The following is a 15,037-nucleotide window of genomic DNA, read 5'->3' as shown; positions in this document are numbered from 1 at the left end:
TGCCAGGAAACTCACCCAGTCTTTCTTTTCCCTCCTGTCCCCGCTCCTTTGCTGCCATTCACAAGCAGGAGGGAAAGGTTTAGGGTGATGAATGAAATGTTGGGTGCAATAGGGAGCTTTGTTTTGCACAGCAAAAACAAAAATAATAGTGGGGTGTTGGGAAAGTTACCTTGACCCCAAAGCCTGCAAAATAAGGACTCTTATGGGAGAGTGGTCCATTAAGTGGCCGATATTAAGAATTTGCTCAAGGCCATGTGGCACAATTATGAGGGATGCAGATTAAAACACTGGGGGTTTTTCTTGGACACCTGCATTGCTGCACTTGTGTTGCCAACAGTGAAGTAAGAGATTTTATGAGTATGTATGAGTAATATGTTAGTTAGGTGGTACTGGTGGTACCATTCAACGCTGTTCCTTTTAGGAGGGCTTGTTCACAAGATGTCTCCCATAGATCACGGCCTCGCTCTTTTGTTGTTAGCTCATTCCTTGGAAACTCACTCTTAACAGAGGGACTGCATTTACTGACACCATCTATCCTTATTTTTCATTATAAACAAAACTTGTTTGTTAGAAGAATTTTATTCTTCAGCAGAAACAATTCCTCCAAACCAGCACAGAAAACAATGTAAAAGCTCTTCTTTGTTAACCTTTTGCGTTGAGATGGCACCTGGCATTTTAAAGTAAAAAGAACGGGCGACATTGTCAAGCCTTGAGTTTTCTTTACATTGGGGGTCCACTAGGAGGGGTGGCGCTTACCTGACCTCCAGTCACCAAAGCCTCTGTGGCTTACCAGGACAGAAGTGGGAGGGGAGAGGCAATAGCAAGGTCAGCAGGGTGCAAATGCGTTGGGGAAGCCAATCCAGTGCTCCCCCCAGTGCCCTTGCAACACACCGACCGCCCCACTGCCTCACCCTTCCCCCTCTTGTAAGCCACAGCAAAGCTGGCGATGGGTGGTCAAGTAAATGCCCCTTGCCACACCAGCCACTGCTCAGTGTAGACCAGCTTATGAAATCCTCTCCAGGGCCAGTTCTGATATTCCAGGATGAGAGTTCCAGTCCTGAGAGCCAGCTTTGTTAATCCTTTTCTTTTCCCATGCCAGCTGAAAACAAGACTCTGCCCCGTTCCAGCTCCATGGCAGCAGGGCTGGAAAAGAACGGCCGGACAAGAGTACGAGCCATCTTCTCTCATGCTGCCGGGGATAACACCACCCTGCTGAGCTTCAAGGAAGGAGACCTCATTACGTTGCTAGTGCCTGAGGCCAGAGACGGGTGGCACTACGGAGAGAGCGAGAAGACAAAATTGTGAGTGTGGTTGCTTCTGAGTCTTGAGAATGTGGGGGGAGGGCATCCCTCTTAAAGGTATTCATTTGACATCATCTTCTTTATCCAAGTACCTGGAGGCAGTACTTCTGCCTTGCCTCTCTTGCACTTAGGTGTCTTGGCTTCTGAACATTCACACGCATAGCATAGCCAAAGATCAAAGCTGGGATGATGGCGTCTGTGTTGTTAGTCCAGTATCTTACATCTGTATAAGAAGGTAGGGCCAGAAGGCCAAGCACGAAAAGTTCCAAAACTGTGCAAGCCAGTATTTATTGGGGGAAAACCAGTGTATTTTGTGCATGGGGCTCTTCCTCACACTCTCCTTCTTCGAAACACATCTTGACTCTCCAGTAAATCGGGGTGGGTAAGCGTTTTTTGCGCCCAACTCTCTTGAGAGCCACAGGACAGCAGTGGGTGTGGCCAAAAGTGGTCCATTCCCCATGCCATGGGGTGGAGTGTCATCCCTTCTTTGGTATACTATAGTGCTGGAGCCGAGAATGGGAGGTTTATTCCCTATTGCCCCCTCTGTGCTGCAGCCCTCTGGTGGCGAAGGGGCATTAGGAATAATAATCAACTACAGTAATACCTCCGTGAACGTCTGCCTTGACTAGTGTCCATTCCGGCGAACGTTGGCGGCAAACCCGGAAGTACCGGAACGGGTTACTTCCGGGTTTGCCGCTCGCGCATGTGCAGAAGCACAAACCTGCCCTGCGTCCTTTTTGGCTAGTGGCCGGGGCTCCGGAACGGATCCCAGCTGCAAAATGAGGTACAACTGTAGTGGGGAAATGGATAATCAGTAAATGCTGCCTATGACCATTTTGGAAAATATCCTTTGCACTTTTTATCTTGTGTGTTGCACTGTGGTTGGAGTTTGGTGTGCCAACGTGCGGAGCGCATAATGAACAGCTCTGCTCTCTGCTTTGAAGCTCCCACACTGTGGAAGGAAGAAGTCTTAACCGGTGTTAAGCATGCCAAAGGGAAGTTAAAAGGAATGGCAGAAATTGCAGGCCTTTTCACTCCTAGAGTGTCTGTGGCATAACATGGAACAAAAGCTGTTGCTGGGTTAGACTGCACAGTATGTTTGCTAAGGAGTAGAGGAGAGCTTGTTGCTTGGCAACGGTTGTGTAGGTAGGTAAGCTCCTCCACAATCCCAGAGTGTTTGTGAGCTCTCACATAACCAGGATATTGAGTCTTAAAAGGTCCTAAATCTGGAGCTACAGCGTTCGCCAGTATTTCTCCCAGCAATTACCATTCTTTCCAGGGGATCTGGGAAGAACTGAATCTCTAAGCGCAAGATTCAGGTGGCCTGCTTCAAATGGCAATTGCCCAAGTAAATTGCTGGCCTGATAAGCAGAATTGGGCCTTGAAGCCTTTAAGGTCAAAGGAGAGTTCGCTGACATGCACTTGAGTTAATAATTTAGCCCAAATGGATGACCACACTGTGAGAGGTGATACTGGCAAAAGGGGCAGATTGGCAGGGATGGATAACATTTATTGCTTGAAGGCCCACATATACCATTTGACAACCCTTCAGGGGCCACATGTCAGTGGTGGGTGTTGGATGCTGATCAGCTGAGGAGGGGGAACTATTGCTGCTCCTTTTCCATTTGGTGTTGTACTCATGACCGGGGAGGAGGTGATCTGCATCCTGCCACCCCCAAGTAAAAAACCACTCACCTATCAAAAATACAGAACATGCCACAAGAAAGTGTCCGAAATTACTTGGTTCGGAAAACATGGTGTGGAATTTGAGGCTCATACAAAATGTACAAGAGCCTTGAACCTGGGAAAATTCGACTGAGGCAGGTAGGCTGCCCAGTGCTGTGATTGTAGCAGATTTAAGTGGGGTTTTATTTTTCTCAGTGTAAGAAGAGAAATAACTTTTAACTCCTCCTTCTGTTAATCTGTACCATAGGAGAGGCTGGTTTCCTTTCTCCTACACACGTGTGCTGGACAGTGATGGGAGCGAAAGGTTGCACATGAGGTAAGAAGGTTGTGCTGTCTGCTGGCTTCCACAGAAACATGTGGCCTTTGAATGACGTTTGTATTTATAGAGATCAACCCCGCCTTTGCTGAGCCAGAATCTGTACCTGTCTTGCATTGCCCTGTTTGTCAAACCAGTATGGCAGGCTTTGCTGCCAAAATATTTGGTGTCTGTCTGCCCCCCCCCTCTGTCTGTCTCTCTCTCTCTCTCTCTGTGTGTGTGTGTGTGTGAGAGAGAGAGAGAGAGAGAGAGAGAGAGAGAGAGTAGGAACAGCCCAAAGCAAATATACGACTCCTATCGCAATGTTTTGTTAGTGATAAACACAATGGGCACGGCTGACTAAAATTGAAAGAACCCAGGCCTGGGTGTGGGGGAAAACGATTCCTTGAAAGAATGAAGAAAAATCTGCATGGATGCTATGGCATCTTGAGAGATAGAGAGAGGTCTGCTGGGCATGTAAGTCAGCATTGATTCCTCAGTTGAAAGTGAGGAAGGGGTCATTTCAGTGAAAGCATTCAGATGATTTATTTATTTGTTTTATTTAAGGTGTTTCTATACCCCACCCTTTGGTTAAAAAAAAAAGAAAGAAAGCTCACAGAGAGGCTTACAGAAGTCCATAAGAAGCTGGTCCCTGTTCCTGGTTTTGCAGTCTCGAAACACACGGCACAAGAGGGAAAATGAATGGCAGGGAGGAGGGTTAAAACAAGCTCAAGCACGATTCCTTTAGTGCACTCACACTGTTCTGTCTATGCAATTTCTGGCGGTCTAGAAGACTAGAGAGAGGGAGGCCTATATCCTAATCAAATGACGGTGGCAGTTCTCACTATCTTGCCCTTGATAAAGAGCAGTCCCTCCCTGGAAGCAGCTTTTGCTCCCCCCCCCCCCCGCCTCCCGGTCATATTCGGGAGCAGAGCAGGGAACAATATCCAGCCCAAGAGGGACAAGGTGGCTCCCATCACACAATTCTTCCCTCAAGTCAGCTGACATTTGGAAAATTTCCAGGAGGGGACTTGATGGATTTATCTCCCTCCCTTGCCAATTTCCGTTGTGGCTGCCTTGCCCTCTCTTGAAGTCCTCTTCTCCCCTCACCCCAGATCAAATTCAGGATCATAGCTGGTGACAGGCCAGGAGCACAAAATAACTCATTTCCTCAGGCAGCGGACTTAATGGCAGTTAGATATGTTAGTAATTGGCTTCTCTGGCCATCCTCAAGTAAGACGGTCAAGAAGAGAGCAAGTTGGTGGCTTAAGTGCTAGGAAAGTACTCCTAGCAAAAATTCTGTGAAGTAAGGAAATGTTGTTGTAATCATTGCCATCAATTTATTTATATCCCGCCTTTTCCTCTGACGGGACTCAAGCCGGCTTACATATAAAAATGAGAAGTGCTAAAAACATAGAAAGCCAATTTTCCTACGTTTGCTAAGCAAATTTTATCTATTTCTTCAGCCAAGGGAAAAGCAGTAGCACAGGAAACCTGCTGGACAAAGATGACATCCCCCCTCCAGATTACAGCATGTCTTCCCGAGCTTTCCAGTCACAGAACGTCAACACCTTCAAACAGAGGCCGTACAGCGTGGCAGTGCCTGCTTTTGCCCAGGTGAGGAACCTTACTGGGAGGGGAGAGGCGCTGTCTGTTGGTGGATGAAACCTGCCTTAACTGCCTGCAGCAAATTTGAATTTTCAGAGCATGAAAGTTCTGCTTTTGGCAGCAGCATTTTATTTTCCTGGTGTCAAACTGCTGCTTTTCTTTTTTTCAAAGAAAGCTTATTGTTAAAGCTAGAGCAGGGTTTCCCCAAACTTGGGTCTCCAACTGTTCTTGGACTACAACTCCCATCATCCCTAGGTAGAGGGAGCAGTGGTCATGGATGGTGGGAACGGCCTAACTGAGATTGGGGCTGTGAGTGTTACAAGTTCCTTTTCTACTTCACAGCTCTGAGCAAAGAGCTTGCAGCTTCTGTCTAGACCCGGAATGCAGATGTTGGCGGACTACAACTCCCATTGTTCCTGGCTCTGCTGTGACTACTGGGAGCTGGAGTCCAGCAACATCTGGAGGGCCCACAGGCTCCCCACACCTGTTCCACTGGCTGGCTAGAAGTTCCAGCATGCATGAGAGGGTTCCAAAACTGAGAGAGAACCTGCAAGATGTGTGGGCTTGTGGTTGGGAGAACTAACCTGCCTCACCTAGGCAATAAAGCTGAAAGCAGCTATATGCCAGGCTGGTTTTAACTGAGCAGCACTAGCAATATCTGTTGAGGTTTATTCCTCCCTGTGGGGACAGAGGAGTAATTGTGGGTGGATTTTACTGGGGGTGTGAATTATTTGCATTTTGTGGAATGTTCACTGGGCTGTATGCTGTATGCAACAAGATATCCAAGCCCTTCCCCCAACCTTTTGGGATATATTCACTTGGGTTTCTCCCCACCCCCACGTTTCCTGTTGCCTATAAAGGATTTGGAGACTTCTCCAGAGTAGAATGCTGGGAGGCAGTCAAGCCACTCTCTCTCGATGCAGCAGCTAAACCTAGCCTCTCTTTATGGCAGACTCTAGTTTCTTGCATGTGCCGCACCTGCAGAAAATGAAGTTGCCCTTGTTTTCTGTAGCCAAGCAGCAGCAGCAGAGCTGGGCCCAAAGCACAGAGCTGCGTCTGCGCCTTGGGTGGATGGGAGGTCGTTTTGCTAAAAGGCGTCCTGGTTGAGGCACTGCTGAAGTGAACATTCTCCAAGTGTCTGTTTTCTAACCTAGGTCTTTTTACGAGCAGGTGAGGCTTAACTTGCCAACAGGTGCTTATGTTCATTATTTGTAGGAGTACGTTATGCCCTACGGTTGTGCAATTAATGAATATTCCAATGGCCTCTGCCAACTGCTACCTGCCTCCTACCAGCCTTATCCTAGGTCAACAGCCGTAAGTCCCAAGAACGCAATGTTTCCATTGGGGTTTCTGGGGCCTGTTTTCTGCCTGTTGCATCTTTGTGGCTTACCCAACCTGGGTAATCCTGCCCCCTCTCTCCTTCCCATCCGCATTCTTCCAAAAGAATGCATTTTTGGGGAAGTGGAATGAATCAGAAGGAGAAGCACAAACAGAAACTATGGAGAATAAGTGAACCCATTGGGAAATTATCGATGGGTGAGGCACAAAGAGTGGCAGTAAAACAGCAACGCAAATACCCAACTGGTAACATGTGGCCGTTCTATGAGTGTCTGCTGCTAGAAATGGGTTGCTCACCCGTCAACAAAGCTTATCCCCCCCCCCTTTTCAGGTTTTCAAATTGTAGAGAACAGGTAGCTAACATGGTGTCCTCCAATTGACTTGTTGAGCAGCTGTGCCACTGTTTGGTTGAGTCTAGCCTTCTTGACTCTTGAGCCACAGTGGTTGCCATTCAGAAGGAGCTTGATTGCCAAACTTTGGCCATGTGGACTGGGGCTGATGTGAGTCCCAACAACTTCATCCGTTCCCCCTGGCACAAGTGAGCCTGGCAGACTCGACTCAACCAAATAAGACTAGTTTTTAAGTAAAAAGGTTAAGGAGATGGATGGAAGGATGCAGATAAAATCAACCAAGGTGACTGGAAAGCAAAAGGAGGCTCACTAGTTGGAAAACATTTGCTGCTGAAGCCAGTATTTTGCAAAAGGTGTCCTATTGTTCTGAGCTGCTTTGAGCTCAACTTTGTTGTTAGTAAAGCAGGATACAAATATTAAATCAAAGGCAGATAATCTGGGATGATTATTGCTGTCTAAATATATTTCTAGCTGAGACAAAACAGCAGTATTTTGGTTACAGAAGAAGCTAGGGCAGTGGAACCGACAAAACTGCAAGTTTTAATTGAGCATAACTGTGATAAGATTAAATTACAAAATAATGGTAGTTTTGTTATTTGTCCGGAACAGGAAAATAGTTTGGTTTCTTAAATGAGTGGTTCTGAGGCTTTGACTTGGAAGCCTCCCTTCCCACAATCCCAGCCCCATTGCAGATAGATGAAGGTTAGTTATTACTGCCAAAAGGTTCTATGGCTAATGACCCTTAGTGAGACTTGGCTTGGGTTAAGAGCTAAGCATGGAGTTTAAACTTGATTGAGTGTTGCCCCAGCATTTATGCTACAGACCGTCAGCCCTGAGCAGCTGAAAATTGCTGCCTGGTGGGAAACCTTGGTATTTTTGTCCAGAATAATAAGTGGTCTTTTTAAGCAAGGAGAAGGAGGAAGTGACTGGAGTTTTCCAGGGAACATCCATAGTCCTCCTTGGCTTGCTGCATTTGGCTTCGCTGCAGCAAGCATAGCTCGCAGGGTTTGAGCAGGGCTGAGTGTCTTCAAAATGGAAGGCACACGCATGCCTGCTGGAGCTCCCCAAGCTCACAATTTCCCCCTTAAATGTTGATGGGACTTTGAAGTGCATCACATCCAGGCTTGTGATTTGACTTCTCCTGGGACCCATTCGAGCAGGAAAAATAAGTGTCCGTCGTTTTCTTTATATGTACCCATCGGAGCATGAGGATGAAAGAGGCAGCCTGCATTTCTCTGTGTGCTGCTGCTTCTGTTTCATCCATCTCGCTGGTGCTTGGAAGCCATCGCTTTGGCATTTTCTTTTGAAGAGAATCCTCAAAAGAGATGAGACTATGCAGAGTCCTGTGCTTGCTTCCACCAGACATTGCAATGCCACCAACCTGCTTTTTCCACAGGGTGTTTTTGCAACAGCCCAGCAGCAGCAGCAGCCTGCACTGCAACTAAACGTTAGAGACCTGTTCTGTCCCAAGTCAAAGCTGAAATGTCAGAGCTCAGTTCTTATCCTTCTCCTTCTACAGCTTTTGCTACCCAAAGTCATATTCTGGTGAAAGGGACGTAACCCCTTACCATTCACTCTATGGCTTTGGTAGCGAAATCCTTCCTGAGACCCAAACACTTTGACTCTGCGCCAGAAAACGGTTGATTGTCAGTGTTGCTTATATTTTTCTTCCATTGCTGTATTTTGGCAAATGTGGTTTCTTCTGCTGACTGACACCCTTGCTTTCTTTTTGTTCTCATCCACAGGGACTGGATGACTATGGAGCAAGACCCTCAAGCAGGTAAGAGGCTTGGACTTTTGAACCCATTGTAGATACATAAAAACACACACACACACACAGAAGGGAGACAGCAGTATCCCTGGATTGCATTCAACCACTTCCCCAAGCAGGCACAATCATTGGGCACACTCTGAAAACGGCGATTTCCAGGGCTTAACAGCCATCTGCCTTTAAGTGCAGGATACAAGGAGTTTAGGTTTTGATGTATTTACATTTATTTTATCCCTTCTTCTGCCTGGAACCCAGCATGTGCATGGATACCAGGTGGTCTCCCATCTAGACAACTATGGTTTGTTGAAGCAGCAGTGAGCTCAATTGCTGCCTGCCCTGCTTTTCCCTCTCTTCGTGAATTCCAAGCATTCCTTGCAAACCAGAGTTAAACTGTGGTTTTTCTCAGTCTTAGTTGGTAGGGAGCAGCCAAGTACTGTACATGAGAGGACCGAAGGTATTGGGGGACAGGACAGCACTGGTAATAGATTTCTGGACTGTGAAATATCAGGCATGTAAAAAGAATTCACTTATAGCAGAAAGCTTTCAAAAAAGCTATTTATTATAGGAAACAGAGACTTCAAAACCCATGGTAAAGCAATACTTTTTATTAGGTCCAATCAAAATGTCGCAGAATAGTGAGCAAGCTTTCAAATTCTCCTCTTTTTTTTAGTTGTTAAGCACACGGCAGCAGGCAGCAGGGTATAGAGATGCCTGTTGAGCCTGCAGCAAACTTCAAAAGCGCAGTGGGGGCAGCCTAATAGTATCTTTCGCCTTTTAGTAGTCTCTTCCCCCGCCCCCCCGCAAGCTTCTAGGCCAAAGGGGATACTGCATGGCACTCGAGATGTGTTGCTGCATTGGTTCTTGTCCATCGGATGCTTTTTCCTTTCGTGGTGCAAGTGCGGTTTGGCAGTATCCTGTCCTTTTTCTTTCTATTCCACAGCGGCAGTGGCACTTTGGTATCAACAGTGTGAGAGAAGGAACCTTGACTAGAAATGGCAGCTGCTGCTTGGAAGAGTTTTCTGCTTCTCTTCTCTTTATTTCTTTTTCTTTTCTTTTTCTTCTGCACAATTTCCTCCCAACTACCCTCTTTTTTTTAAAAAAAAAAAAGTCGCTCTTCTTCCCCACCCCAGATTTCTATTGTGATCGTTAACGAACCCACGGTGCTGCAACCCTCTCCACACTCCCTGCCACTTGCAAAAGCAAAAACACCCTTCCGAGTAGAAAATATTAAAACGGGATTTGTTAGATTTCGCAGCAGCAGCAGCAGCCGCCTCCGCCTCAATGCAGTTTACATTTAACTCGATGGAAATCCTGCATCTCTCTCTTTCTCATTCTCTCTCTTTGTACTTTGTAAATGGTTTTTTTAATATATAAATAAAGATAGTCCACAACCCCTTTTCAAAGGCTTTAATGTGAGCTGCACATTAATAGCAAAATACAATGGATATTTTTTCCTTAAAAAAATAAAATAAAAAAAGAAATATCTATATCTAGCTATCTATCTAGATGGATAGTTATAGATAAGATATATCCAGGAACAAATATGCATGGCCTATGGTGTACGTACTGTTATTTCAGATATCTTTCTTTGAACTTTACCATGATGCCAGTTTTTTCTGTCAAAAAAGGGGGAATGTGCACAGATAGACTTATTGGGAGGCTGCCTGGAGCAGAGGCTGGTTTCTCAGTGAGGATTGGACTGTTAACCTGATCCAACCAACTGAACTGAGCACCAACCCAGTATTCCTTTTTAAAAGGGGTTTGTTTTATATATACATATAATATATATATATATATATATATATATATATATATATATATATATATTTGTTTTCGTAGATTTTCACGGGTATAGGAATGCAGGTTTTGGTGTCCTCGGGTGTCTTCCCGTGTAAAAGTTGGGGTGTCTAGGCGACGTTTCGACGAGGTCTCACTCGTCATCTTCAGGCTGGTGCTTTCGGCTTCTTGTTACTGGAACAGAGCGGGATCTCAGTGTTTGAGTTCCTATAAATACTGTAGAGGGGTGTGGTGTATTGCCTCAAAGGTTCTGGGCAGAGGGGAAGTTCCCAGGCTAGTGTTCTTTTCTTCTTTTGTTCCTTAATTACTTGAGGGATATCTTGAGTGATTTCTTGAGTGATATTCTGAGTACCACTTAGGTGGGTCATTAGGTGTGGATTAGTTGCTAAAGCCTTCGTGTCTTGACCTCTTGAATTTGTGAAGAGTTTTTCTGGGAAGATGGCTGTACTGCACTTAGTTGTGCTTTGGCTTGGCTTCGTGTATAGGGGCGAGCTGTGGTTTTGTGCCCTGTGCCAGCCAGATCTGTGTAGGGATTGCAGGGGGGTGCAGCATCCGGAGTTGCCACTATGGTTTGGTTACTGGATGGTGTCTGTAATTTATCTGTGGAGAGGGTCTGGGTTTGGGTCTGGTGTGGTTGATTGGTGGTGGCGTTCTGTGTGCCTCTGGATCTGGTGTCGGTTTTTGTGGGGAGGGCTAATTTCCAGATGTCTGGCAGGCGGGACGTGTCGTCACGCTTGTTCATGTTGTGAGGGTGTTTCTCTATCTCCCCCAAAAACCAAGACACGGAAGAAAACAATGGCATGGCCCTCCTTCCTTATATCAAGGGCACTACAGATAAAATTAGCAAAATCCTCCATAAACACAATATCAAAACAGCCTTTTGCACCAACCAAAAAATAGCCAATATCCTCAGAAACCCCAAAGATAAAATCCAGTTGGAAAACCAAGGGGTCTATGAAATACCCTGCAAAGTCTGCCCAGCCACGTACATTGGACAAACAAACAGACGAATAAATGCACGTATCGCAGAACACAAGAATGCCGTCAAAAAAGAAGAAAAATCTTCCTCTCTTTTCCAACACATGAAAGAAACAGGACACGAAATTAATTTTGCAGATTCCAAATTGCTCTTTAACATGGAACATCACCACAAGAGAATAATCATGGAAGCCATCGAGATAGAGAAACACCCTCACAACATGAACAAGCGTGACGACACGTCCCGCCTGCCAGACATCTGGAAATTAGCCCTCCCCACAAAAACCGACACCAGATCCAGAGGCACACAGAACGCCACCACCAATCAACCACACCAGACCCAAACCCAGACCCTCTCCACAGATAAATTACAGACACCATCCAGTAACCAAACCATAGTGGCAACTCCGGATGCTGCACCCCCCTGCAATCCCTACACAGATCTGGCTGGCACAGGGCACAAAACCACAGCTCGCCCCTATACACGAAGCCAAGCCAAAGCACAACTAAGTGCAGTACAGCCATCTTCCCAGAAAAACTCTTCACAAATTCAAGAGGTCAAGACACGAAGGCTTTAGCAACTAATCCACACCTAATGACCCACCTAAGTGGTACTCAGAATATCACTCAAGAAATCACTCAAGATATCCCTCAAGTAATTAAGGAACAAAAGAAGAAAAGAACACTAGCCTGGGAACTTCCCCTCTGCCCAGAACCTTTGAGGCAATACACCACACCCCTCTACAGTATTTATAGGAACTCAAACACTGAGATCCCGCTCTGTTCCAGTAACAAGAAGCCGAAAGCACCAGCCTGAAGATGACGAGTGAGACCTCGTCGAAACGTCGCCTAGACACCCCAACTTTTACACGGGAAGACACCCGAGGACACCAAAACCTGCATATATATATATATATATATATATATATATATATATATATATATTTTGTAGGAAGGTATTGTTACCTCATGGTTAGCACTCTGGGGTAGTGGAGCCAAGTTGGGATTTCGGGGGGGGGGGGAGGAATATTTTGTCCAATTATGCAGCTTTCCAAATCAGTCCAAAGACTTTTTCTTTATGAAAGTGAAGGGGTGGTCCTCCCCACATCCCCCTTTTGCGCAGAGGGGAGGGGGCTGGATGGAAAGAACCACGTGTGTTTTGGGGGCGGGGCGGGGTTTTGAACTTTTGGTGATTTCGGGCTTCATTTCCTAAAACGCTGTCAATCTTCTTTGTGTATTCTTGATTAACTTCAGAGGCAAACCGGGTAGGATTGGAGTTAATGGCTACTGGTATTGCTTCTTCAATCACTGAACTCTGTGAACGTGGCCCCCCTGTTAAAGACTTTCAACACTTTCAGTTCCTGTTGCAAAGTCTGCAGTGCAAAGCTGTATTCCTATGACCCCAATGTGATTAAAAATAAATAAATAAGACAGACAAAATGAAACTCAGAGCAAAATATTTTATCTGTATTGGAGGCTGCTGGCAATATTATCTTGACTATATGTATATATATATAAAAGATCTATCTCTACACACATAGTAAAAGTTTTGTTTTATATAATAGACTTGGGGCATATGTAATAAGAACCTCCTTCCATTGTTGTCATAACTTTGCTCAAAAAGACTTTTTACATCCAGGGTATTCTGTAGTAAAAGAATCGATGTAGAAAACAACAAAGCAAAAAATAATAATACACAAAACTTGTGTTAAGGATTGTAAAAGTGATGGGGGAAAAGTTCTGTGTTGTTTTTTTAAAAAAATTAATAAAAGCAAAGAGTAATAAATAATAGTAATGATGACAAATAGTCGAAGAGAAATGTGCCCTGTACCGAGATGTTTGAATAAAAGTTTGATTTCCTTCATCGAGTTGGGCTTGGGTGATTTTCTTCAGGTTTTTTTTTTTTTTTAATTGCCTTTGTCACGAACAAGCCCTGCAGTCAGCAGTGAGTATTGCAGGTATTTTCTACTAGGATGCTGAAAAATCCCATCCTGCCTTCACCAACTTTTCGTCCTCTTTCCTGCTTCATCCTCTTCCAACTGTGATCTCTTGAACGCATTGAGTGCTTTTAATAGCTGTTTTCCCAGTAACCTTTTCAACAGTCCTAAGGATCAAACCGTAATCATTCCAGTATTACAGATGGAATGCTGAGGCCGAGAGAGCAACTTGCTCAAAGGGACAAGTGGGGCATCTGCCCTGAACCTGAGCTTTTAACGCTGATCTCCTAAATCCAGCAGAAAATTCTTTCCAACAAACCACACGGGTCAGCTGGCAGAATATTAAACGGGATATTTGTCAGGGATTTATCATGGGAGAGCTTAAACCCTGACTAATAGGGGTTTTGCCCACCATCATATGGAATAACCTGTTCAACTGAATTGTCAGGGTTTGTCTGCTTAACCAGTTTTTGTCCCTGCAGTTGGTTGTTTTCATCACAGCAGCTTATTATCGTATCACTGCATAGCAACTACTTTAGTCTAGTGAGCAAGTAGCCTATTCACTAACAGCTGGTCACTACCATACAGAATTGTGAGGATACTTGAGGGCGCTGTAAGCTCAGCCTCTCCCTGTGACTATATGAGACAAAGCTGGAGCAGGCAGTTGCTTTTCTTCCCACGGCCATGTTATATCCATGTGACGATCGAAATTCTCACACAGTTGCTTGGCTGCCTGAAGGTTTCAGCATGAAGAGGCTCTGCACAATTATCACCATGTGATCTTTGTTGTGATTTGTCACTCCTTTCCCAAACGCTTCACGAGTCTTGAAAGTTATGAAGACCCAAGTAAAGGGCGACTGTTCTGTGAATTTTATAGAAGAGGAAATAGAGTGTGGGGTGTTTTTGGAGGATGACGTTTAAGCCTATATTCCAAGGAGTTGTCATTTCATTTTAGCCTCTGACCAGTCTAGAAAGGACCAGGGCCTCAATTTCTCTTCCCTACAGTTAATCCTTTTAATTGCCATTCATTAGTCATAAGTTGTATAGTGCAGTAACAAATGCATCTTGCTCAGAGGAAACCCCTCCCACCTGAATGTTGCGTGTCGAAGGGACTTAATCAGCTCCTGCTCTAAATAACTGATTCCTCCCCAATTGTTTATGGAGTGTGCATGTGTGCAAAGTACAAACAGCCTCTCTATTTTTCCATTTTTCCATTACAGCTCAGATGTTGAAGTGGCCAGGTTTTGAGAGGTGTCCCCTGACTGTGTATAGTTGTAAGTTCATCATTTTTTCCCCCCACATGCCAACTCCTTTCCCTTTGCTCCCACCTCATTCCTAAGAGCGCTCTGGACAGACTTTTTTAAAATGCTGGTGAAGGGTGGAACCAGAATATGGGGATGGAGGGATGGAAAAAATTACCGCTGCTAAACAGCACTATTGGTGAATTCCGTTCTCCACCGATGATCAGTCAGTTCAGAGCTTGACTCACTCGCTTGCCACTCGGTCCACTGGTTGAAGTTTCTTTGCCTTTTTCTGGCTGACGGAAGCTGGATTCCCTTTCCTCCTCTGACCTTTGGAGCAGCGCTTCCCTTTCTGTAATCCACTCCTACGTCCGCACAACTCCTAGCATAATGCCTACCCCAAACCTCCATGCTCAATCCTCCCCACCCTTTTCTTTTCTGCTACATCACTCCTAGGGTTGAATTTTTCATTGGGTGCATCTAAATCTGGGCAGCTTTGGGGTCTCTATCTGGTTTCTAGCTTATTATTAGGAAGCTTTTTGCACAGCCGTAGTGATAATCTGCTAAATTCACTGGACCTCAGGGCCACTGGCTTTCTTACCCCTTTAATGTGATGGACCCCCTCTCTTGTTTGGTTTCCTGTCTTCCTGCCAGGGCTCTTTCCTGGAACACAGGAGATCCAGTCCAAAAGTGCAGGGTATGGACATTCATGAACAAAAAGAGCCCTGCACCAGC

The 15,037-nt window shown here is 45.3% G+C and overlaps 1 protein-coding gene across 5 annotated transcripts in view; it reads left to right on the top strand.

Annotated features, from left to right (window-relative positions):
* BAIAP2 (BAR/IMD domain containing adaptor protein 2) overlaps positions 1-15,037 on the top strand; it is a 136,438-nt gene that overhangs the window by 114,649 nt on the left and 6,752 nt on the right. The window contains exons 10-14 of one of the 5 annotated variants that reach the window (XM_083490129.1): positions 1,100-1,301; positions 3,235-3,303; positions 4,749-4,899; positions 6,106-6,204; positions 8,324-8,358. In XM_083490129.1, the coding sequence (XP_083346255.1) occupies positions 1,100-1,301; positions 3,235-3,303; positions 4,749-4,899; positions 6,106-6,204; positions 8,324-8,358 (556 nt within the window). Of the gene's footprint in view, positions 1-1,099; positions 1,302-3,234; positions 3,304-4,748; positions 4,900-6,105; positions 6,205-8,323; positions 8,359-9,289; positions 10,143-12,378; positions 12,989-14,281; positions 14,336-15,037 lie in introns of those variants that run through there. The other 4 variants (XM_083490128.1, XM_083490126.1, XM_083490127.1 and 1 more) reach the window with 4 other exon arrangements.

This window comes from Podarcis liolepis, assembly GCF_965112155.1.
Source record: "Podarcis liolepis genome assembly, chromosome: 2".
NCBI lineage: Eukaryota > Metazoa > Chordata > Lepidosauria > Squamata > Lacertidae > Podarcis > Podarcis liolepis.
The sequence above is the reverse complement of the archived record's forward strand: the minus strand, read 5'-3'. Positions and strand labels throughout refer to the sequence as shown.